The 12,419-nt window shown below is 43.1% G+C and overlaps 2 protein-coding genes across 3 annotated transcripts in view; both read right to left on the bottom strand.

Moving 5' to 3' along the window:
* The window catches only part of akt2 (v-akt murine thymoma viral oncogene homolog 2), a 134,438-nt gene extending 127,061 nt beyond the window's left edge, over positions 1-7,377 (bottom strand). For both annotated transcript variants that reach the window (XM_084324349.1, XM_084324350.1), the window contains exon 1: positions 6,987-7,377. The gene's annotated coding sequence lies outside the window, so the exon portion shown is untranslated. The remainder of the gene's footprint in view (positions 1-6,986) is intronic.
* Positions 7,378-7,560: 183 nt separating this feature from the next.
* dhx40 (DEAH (Asp-Glu-Ala-His) box polypeptide 40) overlaps positions 7,561-12,419 on the bottom strand; it is a 51,788-nt gene continuing 46,929 nt past the window's right edge. Inside the window, exons 15-17 of the mRNA XM_084321879.1 lie at positions 10,152-10,221; positions 8,992-9,220; positions 7,561-7,810 (exon numbers count right to left, since the gene is read on the bottom strand). Of these exons, the coding sequence (XP_084178005.1) occupies positions 7,689-7,810; positions 8,992-9,220; positions 10,152-10,221 (421 nt within the window). The 3' untranslated portion in view covers positions 7,561-7,688. The remainder of the gene's footprint in view (positions 7,811-8,991; positions 9,221-10,151; positions 10,222-12,419) is intronic.

Genomic DNA, 12,419 nt, shown 5'->3' with positions numbered 1-12,419 from the left:
TTTGATGTTTAAATGTTATTTAAACATAAACAATATAATACATAATAAATGTAGGCCTATACATGATCATGCAACATCAACAAATTGTTGTAGGAACGGTTTGGGAGAGGGAGGTAGGGAGGGGTTTTAGGTTGAGTTTTGAGTTCCAAAAAATGGAGCTTAAAGTTTAAAGCTCAATATATCAAAACGTGGCACTTTACAGTGAACAGGAGGTCTATTTGTATTAAAAACAATAGATTGATTTTCCTTTAAATGTCTGGAAGAGCTCAAAAATACAAATGTCAAATGATATTTTCGTTACCTTTTTTTAGTTGATCTAAATGTTACTGATTGTGTTAAATGGGCATATGATATCATCTCATATCGATTGCAGGCACCTGAATCTAATCTAATCGTATTGTATCGTGAGAGACTTTGTGATATCGGCAAATATCGTATCGTTGTCCAAAGAATCGATATCGTATCGTATCATGATGAAACTGGTGATTCCCACCCCTAGTTTCCCCCCATATCACCACTCGCCCATATGCCCTTCACAACGGTGATGTTGTCATACTTGGCATTCAGAATACACCTGCTGAACCCCTAGCGTTGTCGATTCGGTTCCAATGTATTGTCATCTTACAGCACAAGTACAGTACAACCAGAATACATTTGGCATACAACCAGAGTGCAAATGTAACAAGTCAAGTTGTTTTATTTAGCTATTACATTACAGTGAAATGCTTGGTTCTTTCACTGCCCAACTCAGTCCAACCTAGACCAGTCCAACCTAGTCCAGTCCAGCCCAGCATCTTTCACTGCCTAGTTCAGCCCAACCCAGTCCAGAATAGTTCCCTCTTTCATGTTAATATGTGATATCCTAATATTTTGAAGAGTAGAGACAGTGTGATTAATACATGTATGCTAATATTGTGAAGAGTAGAGACTGTTATTAATGTTTTATGCTAATAAATATTTTAAAGAGTAGAGACACGGTGTGATTTTTACTATGATTGAAAATCAATTTAGACAAAGACATACAAAGAAGTAATTATCACAATTAGCGATTTTTTTGGGCTGGTAAAAAATCAGTTTGTCTGGTAAAAAAAATCAGATACTCGCCAGTTGGCTGGTAAGCCAAAAAGTTAGTTTCCTCCCCTGCGTGTTTACATGCGTGCGGGAGGGGCTGGCACGCCCACTGCGCGAAGCCTCCTAAATAACTTTTTCCAGTTCGCACATATCTATTATCTATGACTAATTCTATCTATTTTTAGGGGCAAATGCGAGTGAAATAGTCGCGCAGTGGTTACATGACGTCATTGCTATTTTAGAGCTGCACTACCGGTTACACGGTATAGGCAAAATCCATACCGTAGAGCAAATTCATACCGTTTATACCGTATACCGTTTATACCGTCCACCCCTAGTAGAAAGGATAAAGCCATAACCCTTGGACAAAAATCGTCTATCAAGGTTGCTCCTGATCGAATCATTGATTCTGCACTTCTTTTTCAACGTTTCCTTATTGTCTCCCAAACTGGAGAGCTGTCATTGGAGGAGGTTATGCGTTACGAACTCAGTCCTTTCCCTCCTGCCCTCTTTGAAGCCGGAAACGTCTTCCGCAAAGCTGATAAACCACAACTAGCGCACGCGATCTGTGATCATGCAAGTGATCGATCTGCTGGAGCCAGCTAACGTTAGCTTGCTGAGGCTATTAGCACATCGACAAGCTGCTGGAGCTCCCGATGCTGGTTGAAGTGGAGCTAGGTAGCCAGCAGGCTAAATGCTCCGCGACGCTGAACTGCATGCGCCGGTCTGTCTGTCTTGTGGAACGTCTGCATTGCATTTATTACAAATAGCAAGCGATCTTTTTACTCTGAAACTCAGAGTACCGACGCGGCAATCTTTGTTGTTAACGTTAACTTGCGTGGCTACGTCACAGCCAAGAAAGGGAGCGCTGGATTTGTGTAAAACGCCCCGTTCCTAAACCACACGCTGTCAGTCGTAGCACAGTACTGACAAAACGGGAGGAGACTTTAGTCAAAACAAACGCACTTCATTCCAATTCACCCACACCGCATTTTTTTTTACCAAAAAATATATTATATTATCGGAGCTATTAATAACGTTATCGAGTTTATCGGGATGACGTCATAATTGCTGATATCGGCCCGATAATTATCGTGCATCCCTAGTATAAAAACTAAAAAATACATACAATAATATTCCATTTTATAGACAATAAAATAATAAAAAAGGAATAACATTAAAAACCCTTTGTTCACTACTCCCAGCTTCTGCTACTTATGATCCACCTCTTTATAGCTAATTTAAAAGTGGAGATGGGGCTTATGGGCTTCAACTCCATTGGTAGGCTATTCCATTGTACTGCTGCTGAATATAGGAATGAGTTTGCCTATTTTTCTATTGCATCTCACTGGGACGATGTCTGTAGGGTGGCGTGTCCATGTACATCCTTACCATGTTAAAATATCCTCTAAGTCAGATATTGAGGGACAGTATTCCCGAGTATCCTGTCTGTGTGTCATGTTGAGTTTTATTTGAGAGACCCTCTCCTCAACCCTGAGCCATTTGAGGCTGTTAAAATGTGTCTGTGTAAAATGAGTCCTGGGATGGAGTTTTAAAATCATTCTAACTAATTTGTTCTGAGCTGTCTGTAGCCTACCTTTCAGTGCTACTGTAATGCCAGTGTACCAGGAGGAGCACATAGTCATAATGACATTGGATCAGTGCCCCTGCCAGGACTTCCATTGCTGACCTGTTAATATAGGTGGACACTCTACAGAGAAATTTTATTCTCTGGTTGATCTTTGTGACCACCTTTTGTGCCATGCTCACCCCTGATAAGGTATTGTCCAAAATACATCCTAAGTATGTGACTTCCTCCTTTGCTGTTACCTCGATATCTCCTACCACTACCTTGAACCCAGGAGACCTCTTGAGTCGTATGGCAGAGCCAAAAAGGATAGCTTTGGTTTTACCCAGCCAGGTGTAGGGATAACCTGTTTTCAACCAGCCAATGACTGATCTTGAAAAGCTCTAGAGCAGGGATCGGCAATAGGCGGCCCGCGGGCCGAAATGGGCCCGCCAGCAATCATTTCTGGCCCGTCAGGTTATTTTGAGAATATGATGTTTATTTTACGCGCAGGAAATATTCACACGTCTTGACGCCAGAGTGTCTTTTGAAGCTGTATCTATCTATTCATCATATCTATGGCTGTCACTATAGCCAATTGAAATGCTAGAAATGGTTACATGGACTGGGAGAACCAATGGAATTTCACTTTCACATCCGCGTTTGGGATGCCGGCGAGCGAATGTTTGCAAAAACAAAACAAACGTCTTTGAATAACTTTTTTGCAACGGGGAAATATGATGAGCCAGAAGAGGAGCCTACGACCTATAAAGCTTATTTTAATAAACAGGAGTCATTCTTAAAATACGGGTTTATCGCAACAGGTAACTCTCGCAATAAGCAACCGGTGACTCTCGCTTGTTGACATGGCAACACGAGCAAGCAACTGTGTTCAAGTTGGGTGGGCATTCAACGCGAGCGGACATTTAACATATTAGCATGGATTTTGAGGACCGAAGCAGAAACAATAAGTCCAGGGCAGGGCTGCCTGCATTATGCCGGTGAGTGTTGTGTTTTAATAATAATAATACATTCGATGTATAATACACCCGCTGTGGTGCTTAAAATCAAATGCACCCTACTGATCTCGATTTATAATGCGAGCACCTGCATTAAAATCAAATGACTGATCTGTTCATGTGTAATGCACTGTGTGAGAGGCACTTTATAATAGAAAAAAGACAGTGCAAACATGTATATGTCGTTTTTTTTTACAGTTAAAAATGTTCACTTATCATTGGCCCGCCACACAATGGCTTGGGGAAAATTTGGCCCGTGGGCAAACCTAATTGCCGACCCCTGCTCTAGAGACTGAGTGACCTCTCTACTTCTCTTTTGTCCCCTATTTTTTTTGGCTATGGGTATCGGCCGATACCCAAAGCCAGGTATCGGCCCGGGACTGAAAAAGTCGGATCGGTGCATCCCTACTAGTGATAATCGATGCAACTGTCATGGCATGTTTCTGTGAACGACAGGGTGAAGGCATTTCTATTGTCATTTGCTTCAGGTTCCTCTACCTTATTTTGCAAAGAGCAGACACCGCTGAGGACGACATAACGGTAGCCTTCCGTGTATTTGCCTGTTTGAGTTTAGTTCCAAGACCGGCTTCCTAAATGTCCTAATTTGCCTCCTTATGATCACTCGCTTATTCCCTTGTAGTTTATTCCCCGACATGAGTGTAAGGTCATGTGGGGCAAGACAAGCAAGATGAGCAAGAATCTTCCAGATCTATCACAGCTACAGTCTCTCCTACCTTCCTTTCATCTTGTGTCAACAAAAACATTATCAAAATGATATAATGGAATGCATAGTGTTACAAAGGGTCAGATTAAACCGAATATATATATTTATTGCTTGAGATCCCATGTATAATATTTGTATATCGTCTGATATCCCTTGTATATTCTTTGTATATATACACGGAATATCCCTTTACCTAGGTACAAGCCAGACCATAATATTCGTTCTCCTATTGGACAGCGATCCCCTAGGCGCCAACGGCCATACCCCCAATGCCGAGTTCAAAGCCACCGCCAAGGCTTGTCTCAACATGCCCAGTTTTGCGCAGTAATACGAGACAGAACTGAGGTTGGCACTAGATTATTCACTTTACGTATAAATACGTTGCAGGTGGATACAGCAGTTAGTTACCCTCAAACGAGTTACCCTCAAACGAGTTACCCTCAAACGAGTTACCCTCAAACGTTAAAGCCTTCATCACGAGTCAACGACCAAGTGAAGGGAGCAACCTGCGTCTAAATAGAGCACTTAGAACCGCGTGCGAATAGGATAGTAAAAGTGTCAGAGCTTAGTGAAATAACGTCAAGTTCGACCTAGTTAATGTGAAGTACCGTGCACAGGAGAATCTACACCGGTGAATGCAGAGCCTTTTCCGGCTGGATTATTGCTTTGGTACTGTGGCGGCTGGAGCAGAGAATCGTCTACCCCCACTACCGTGTGGGATTTACCCTGTGAGGAGCACCGTCGAGCCCGCCTCTAGGACTCTGAGGCTGGCTAGCTTTCATCCATGCGGCAGTGCATACCGGAGAATAGCTGTTGCTTTGTCTACGGATCAAGGGATTATTGCACCGTCTCCTGTACCTGGAGTCTCCTTATTCCTCGTTGATCCAGACTTTTGCTACCGACAAATCCTCTCCCCTGCTGGCTTACAACCGGAGGGAACCCCCCTAGTATCTCCAGCTGACCTACGAGTGTACCTTCTATAATTCTTATGCTACAGGTGGTATTAATTATCCCCATCATAATATGCTCATGGACTTACGCTCTTGACCTATTCATGCACATTCTTCGCCTTACAAGCGCAACTCTCAATCTTAATAAATGTAAGATAATCTTGGTGCTCTTCTAATAAATATTATAAACAGTACTTTCTTGTTAAGCAGTGTTATTGTGTGGGTGTTCATCACATATACCTGTGTACTGTATGGCCAGTAGTAATGTACATAACTCAGTAGTGGTTTAATGATACCATACTTATCAATACAGTCAGGGAATTGTACCCCTCAGTTACACATAGCAAATTTATCCAAAGCACTTTACAACTTGTGCCTCACATGCACAGACCGAGGCAATCATGCAAGGTGCCAACCTGCTCCATCTGGTAAGTGTCTTGCTCAAGGACACTTTTGACGCTGTGACAGGTGGAGCCGGAATCGAACCGGGAACCTTATGATTACCACACAACCGTTCTACCTTCTGAGCCACTGTTGCCGATTAGTATGGTAGTGCTGGTGGGACTCAGCTAATCAATGCAAGGTAGACATTGTATACAAGTAGATTTAAAGGATCTGCAGAAAGTGCCAAATGTGAAACACTGGGGGCAACAGCCTCCTTGGTACAACTCCTGTCTGTCTGAGTAACTGTGCAGAAAGTAGCATGCGAATCTCCTGTAGTGTCTACAACTCCTGTCTGGCTGAGTGACTGTGCAGAAGGATGCATGTGAATCTCATGTCTGCCAAGCCCTACATAGCAGAGGGAAGTGTCTTCCTAAAATCACCTGTGGCAACAGCTGAGAATGTGCCTAAAGTAGAATTGCAAAGTATTTCAATAAGTGGTTGGTCTAAATGTTAGTGCATACAGCCACAGGATCACCAAGTCTGTTTGAACTGCTTTGTTTACAAAGATAAAAATCAATAGAGAAGGCCAACTTCCCTTCTGACGTTACTTCAAACCATGGCATGACATACAACTGGCATCCAGTGGCTAGGCATAATAGTTGGTAACGTTCTTGGGTTGCTATGATGATAGCCCAATTACCATAATCAGACCATTGCAATGTCTTTGTTTTCAACTGAGAGATCATGTAACGTGGCTCGAGTCAATTGTTATGATTAGTCAGCACTAGTCTGCGTGTAAAGGTGACTTGCTTGCGCAACGTTAAAATGAATGAAGTCGTCCCGTCATCTGCGATTAGCTATATACATGTATATCGTTAATAAGTGTTTCGTTTGGAAACGTTGGTAACCTACACGCGTAACGTTAACGACATGAATGAACAAACCTGGGGTCTGTTGCCTAACGTTTGACTGCCAGCTATTTGTAGATAGGTTCACATAGCTAGTCAATGAACTCTACAATGAGCGCTAACGTCACACATAGCTCTACAAAACGTCAAATAAACCATTTGGATAGTTAGCTAACGATGCACCAGTTAACTCTGACGTGAGCTAACAACAGGCGAATAGGCCAGGCGGTGTGTTGTCAGGAGTCAAGACACTCACCGTGATCACGACCCAGCAGCACAACATTGAGTTAGCTCAACAGCTAGCTAGGTTAGCATGTGAGCTAGCAAGTAGCATAGGTCCTTCGCCGTTCGGGCTTCTCTTACCTCGACTCCTTTACGACAAAACCCTCCCAATTGACGTGTTCCTGGACAGCACACAGGTAGCCTTGGGGACGCCTCAGCTAGGTATCCTCCGGGCCGGTGTGTATTGAGCTCTGCCAATGATCACACAGCCTCGCTGCTGACTGCCCGCCGCGGAGCTGGTTTTCTCCCCACACACGCACAACCACAACGCTGTGTGTTGTTGAACGGGCTAACGCGTTTGCATCGTAGATATATAGCTTGGCTAGCTGGCGCCGAACGAAGACCAGGGAGCTCACGAGCACTTTGATAGCTGGTTGCCTTCAAATCAACTATTACACAACTTCCATGTTTATTGAAAACGTGGTTTGTTTTTATTCCAATATGTGCCTGGCCGAGCGTAGCGTGTAGGCCCTCCGTCCAAGCCAGACAGAACAGCAACCCCACACACACACACGCGCACACAAACAGGACATGACGTACACACAGGGGCCACACAGGGACCAGTCAGTGCACCTGAAGAGTGTGTGAAAAGAACACCAAGTTCTGTAATGTAAGCGCTTGTGTTTGTGAACAGGTGAAGAGAGACAATCAACAGTGACGTTATAAAAAATATACGCTTTATTCATACAAAGTTCCCCCCAAAAAGGTTTGTTAATGCCGTTGGCCAGCTATATTTATCAGCATGCCAATGAAACCCCGATTCACAGGTTCCAGTGTTCCTTCTCATGGTGCGTTGCGTTGCTGTCGTTCTTGCTTCCGCTGCAGGTACCGAGCACGGGCATCGCTCACGGCACCTTCGTCGTTTCGCTTCTCCAGCTTCTTCATGACATCTTCAGCAGACCCCTCTGACAAGAAAAACAAAACCATCTTATAGCGGTGGATTGGAACATATCAATTTCTAAAAGGTGAATAGTCTACCAATTCAAAAAGGTCTATCCAAACTTAAAATTGTATGTGGGTGTAAGAGGTCACAAACATTTGATGGACCCATTAAGTCTGTGCCCCATTTAATTAAGCCAAGAGGTATATTCGTACCAGGGTCAGGCTCCTACAGAGTCGGCATACTGTGAGTGGACCTGTCTGCAGTCATTTGAGGTTTCAAGCATACTGCCGCATATCAATTTCCTATATTTCTCATGCCAGTTTACTACATTTAATGCAGGTCGATGTCAACCAACACAGGGAGCAGCCTTCTGTGTGACACGACACCGGTGCGCGACGCGGACATCCTCTGCGGAGTCCGGTCCGCCTGACTGTGTTGGCCTTTATGTCAGTATATATATACCAGGGTAGGCTACATGCACTCATATTTATATTATTGATAGAGTAAACATTTGTTTCGGCTATTCACTCACTCAAGAGATCCAGTGCCGATTTCAAGGGCAAGCAGCCCTGTGTTCACTTTATTTTGTATTCTTATTATCCTAGCTTGTTTATTTTGTCTTTATTTTATTATATTTTTATTCTTGTTCTCTTAGCTTGTTTACTTTATTAAAATTGTATTATTTATAATATTGTTATTCTTATTATCCTAGCTTGTTTACTTTATCTTAATTTTATTATATTTGTATTCTTATTATCCTATTAATCCTTGTTTGGATTCTTACCTGTGGAACCTCTCCTGTGGATAATTCTTTGTGCTGTTGTTGCTTTGACACCTGCATTTCCCCACAGGGATTAATAAAGGTTTATCTTATCTTTTACATCCAGGTGACATCACACATTTTAGGGTTCACTCTTGGTTTCTAGCTTTAGGAGAGAATGGTGTGTGTTCACAAATATTGGCTAAACTCTCCTGGGCACAGGAATAACACACACTTAAAATGGGTGGCGTTATGTATCATGACGCAGAGCTGAGCCAGTACTCAACTCCACCCATGCACTGTTTGAAAGAGCTGACCCAGTACTCAACTCCATCCATGCACTGTTTGAAAGAGCTGACCCAGTACTCAACTCCATCCATGCACTGTTTGAAAGAGCTGATCCAGTACTCAACTCCACCCAATATGTTAGATTTCTCCCACACCTGTTTGCCTCTTGGCCGCCTCCCTGCTCTCCCATTTGGCCACCTCCTCATCAGTCACCTCCTCCCTGGCCACGCTGCTCAGCTCGTAGACGTCCACCTCGTGTAGCTTGGGTAGCAGGTCCTTTACCCACTCGTAGCGGATGGGGCACACCGTCCTGACGTACACCCGCGAGGTCACCAACACGTCATGGAAGATCACCCAGTCCAGCTCCGCCTCCTGGTCAAACAGCTGGGAGGAGGGGGGGGGGGGGGGGTGCTTTTCAAGTTTCACATTGATGATGTCATCTAAAGTCTATTCCTCCTCCCGGGGGTTTGATCCGCGTGTATGGCTGGACGATATGGAAGACCTTAAAGGTAGAAACTGTAATGGGTTTGATCCACGTGTAGGGCTGGACGATATGGAAGACCTTAAAGGTAGAAACTGTAATGGGTTTGATCCGTGTGTAGGGTTGGACGATATGGAAGACCTTAAAGGTAGAAACTGTAATGGGTTTGATCTGTGTGTAGGGCTGGACAATATGGAAGACCTGTAAAAGGTAGAATGGTGTCAAACAGTGACACCACTGTAATGGTGTCAAACAGTGACCTCTAGGCTAAAAAGACTTGGTATTGAGCTTTGTTTACATTTTTTGTTTTGGTCTGGAGTTGGATGGGGATGGGTGGGAGGGGTTGCTATTGCTGGCCACACCTCAGGATCTACCAAGAGAGGTCTGGAGAAATCCACAGTATAATAAGTTACTAAACTACAACCTACAACCCACACCATCAGACCAAAACAGAAAATGTGAATACAGTGCAGTAACAAGCGAGGCTCTTTTGCCTAGAGGTCACTACTTGACAAAATTACAGATTCTACCTTTAATATCACGATTATCATAAGGATATAATATATATATAGTGACATTTTCAGATAGGAGGTTTTGCGTTTCAGCCATCGATATGTCACGATATCTGCTCATGAACAATCACACATACTACAGCCGATGCTCATTGCATTGAACAGTATGGACATGTATCGTGTGACAGCAAAGCAAAAACCTAAGTATATTTCAAGTCATATTCCTTCAAACATTTTAATTAGAAATCTGCTTGTTACTATTCATTCAGAGGACAGAATCATGTACCACAAAATCTATTTATTTTGAAAGCAGTCTATTTACCGATGACGACGGGTGAATGTGAACCATGGATCCGTGACCATCCATCGTGCAGAACACTTTCCCGACTGACCTGAAACGGAAGGACATTTCGACGTACAACAAGCTCACAAGCCGGCGAAGGAAATATCACATTACATAGAGTAAACACAGGAATCCCGACTTTGAAGCAGTTCAATTATCCTGTTAACACTTTCCGTGCCACTCATGAGATTTCTCGGGTTTTTTATAGGTGGTTGAATGCTACTCACGAGATTTCTCGGATTTATTTTTTTTTTTTTTTTTTAGCGATCTGAAAAATTATTGCATCACCCGAGCCTACCCGAGTATAGCCGAGGGGCGCCGGCGATCACTGTGGAAAAAAGCGCCCCCTGTCGTCTCCCAGATGACATAAGTGATTTTGGAATGGAAAAAAAAAATCCGGTACTCCACATTTTCCAGTTCACTGATCCAGCCGGGGTTACCACAGTTCATTCTGGAACCTCAGATCCCCGTTGATCATGGAGTTCTACAGTATCGCGTTGGATCCATACACTTATCGATTTTTTCGAATGGTGATCAGGAATTGGAATATACCAGTTGGATACCATCTGATGTCAGGTAAGGACTCTATGTTATCAGTGTTAGGATAATCAGAGTACGTTTGATGAAGTTATAAGCTGTTTTGTGAAATGTCCTCTTTCGGTTTCACTGTAAAAGTCCGTGAGGAAATCAACGGAGCGATTATCAGTGCGCGGCCATAATGTGCTTGCGTGCACGTATAATATTGATCATCTAGCGTTTATTTGAAAACGATTCATAAAAAGGCCGACGAATATCAACGTTGTGGAATATTCCACTAAAAGACGATTTTCATAGAATGCTCCAGAATGAGCTGTTTTTTATATCAAAACGGGGGCTTTTCTAACTGCTCTGAAACGGAAACGACGCGATAAAAAAACAATCTGCCTTCACAGCACTGACTGGAAAATAGTATTTGATAATGCGATGGGCAGATTAGACACATAGCCATAATTTAAAACATAGATTAGGCGATATTAACGTTAACATTGGCGCCGATGGTGGCATTCAGCCGGTAAAACGGAAAACCAGGCGTGGCGCTCAAAGTGTTAAGCTGTAGCCCTATTTTCAGAAATTTCGCCTAAAGGTACATGCCTAAGTAAATTGAAGATTGCTCCACTTCTGCAAGGTCAATTTGCATGTTCTTGGTATCTAGGAACATCTAGGGACCTGGGGGTATGTATTTCCAGTGTCAGAAATATTGTGTCTGTCGGGCGGTCGGGTGGCGTAGCGGAGATTGCGCTCGTCACCAATGCAAGAGGCTGCGGTCTCGACTCCCGGAGTCAGCATTGCCCTGCGGCTTGGACCGGTCGTCATACTAACTCGTTTGGCTGAGTTAGGGGGAGGGAAGTCGTGGGTGGTAATCTGGCGTTGTGGACAGCGACACCTACAGGTCAGGTCTGGGCGCCTGCTCAGCGAAAGGCAGGAAATGGTGAAGGCAGTGTGACCTCCCACACGTTACGCTTCACCAATAAGAGTCCTCGCTGCCAGGTGAAAAAAGAGCCACTGGCTGTCTCCACATGTGTCGGAGGAAGCATGTGGTGGACTTCAGGGTTCCCTTGTACCGACCAGTAGGAGGAACATGCGCACAACAACCAGGTAGGGGAGGGGGGGGGGAATTGGCATAACGACAAAAAATTGGGATGGGGAGAAAAAAATAGAAAATCAGGTGGAGAAAAAGAGGATAAAAAAATATTGTGTCTGTTACTAGGCTTGAGTAAATTGTAATGAAGAAAAGGAGAATATAATTATGATTTATTTTTGCATCTGTGCCGGTGAATAACACCATGAAAACATTGAGGTCTAAAAAATCTAATAAAAATAAAAAATAAAAAATCTAAGCAAATGAATAAAGGGAAGATGATTAAACAGAAGGATTTCTAGATACAGTTATACAATTATGAATTCATATTTGACCTTGAACTTGACCTTATTATGGCCAAATCATACATCTATGGATAGGGAAAAGGCTCCTCTTTCCAATGGCAGGGTTGAATCTGGATTTAGTCATTTCCTTTGCGGTTTTACGATAAAAGAGATATAATTAGCATTTTTCAGATAAATTCGTATTTCCGATAAATCATATAAAACATCGGTAAAAATTTAAATATACACTTTGACTACGGTTTTTATAGGGTTATGGTCTTTACTCTTGGCTACAAAAAAAAATAAAATAAAAAAGAATCCTCTTAACATCCAAGGGCCCACATG

This window comes from Notolepis coatsorum (genome assembly GCF_963971535.1).
Source record: "Notolepis coatsorum genome assembly, chromosome: 1".
In the NCBI taxonomy this organism is placed as follows: domain Eukaryota; kingdom Metazoa; phylum Chordata; class Actinopteri; order Aulopiformes; family Paralepididae; genus Notolepis; species Notolepis coatsorum.
Note: the sequence above shows the minus strand (reverse complement) of the source record. Positions and strands in the feature narration are given on the sequence as shown.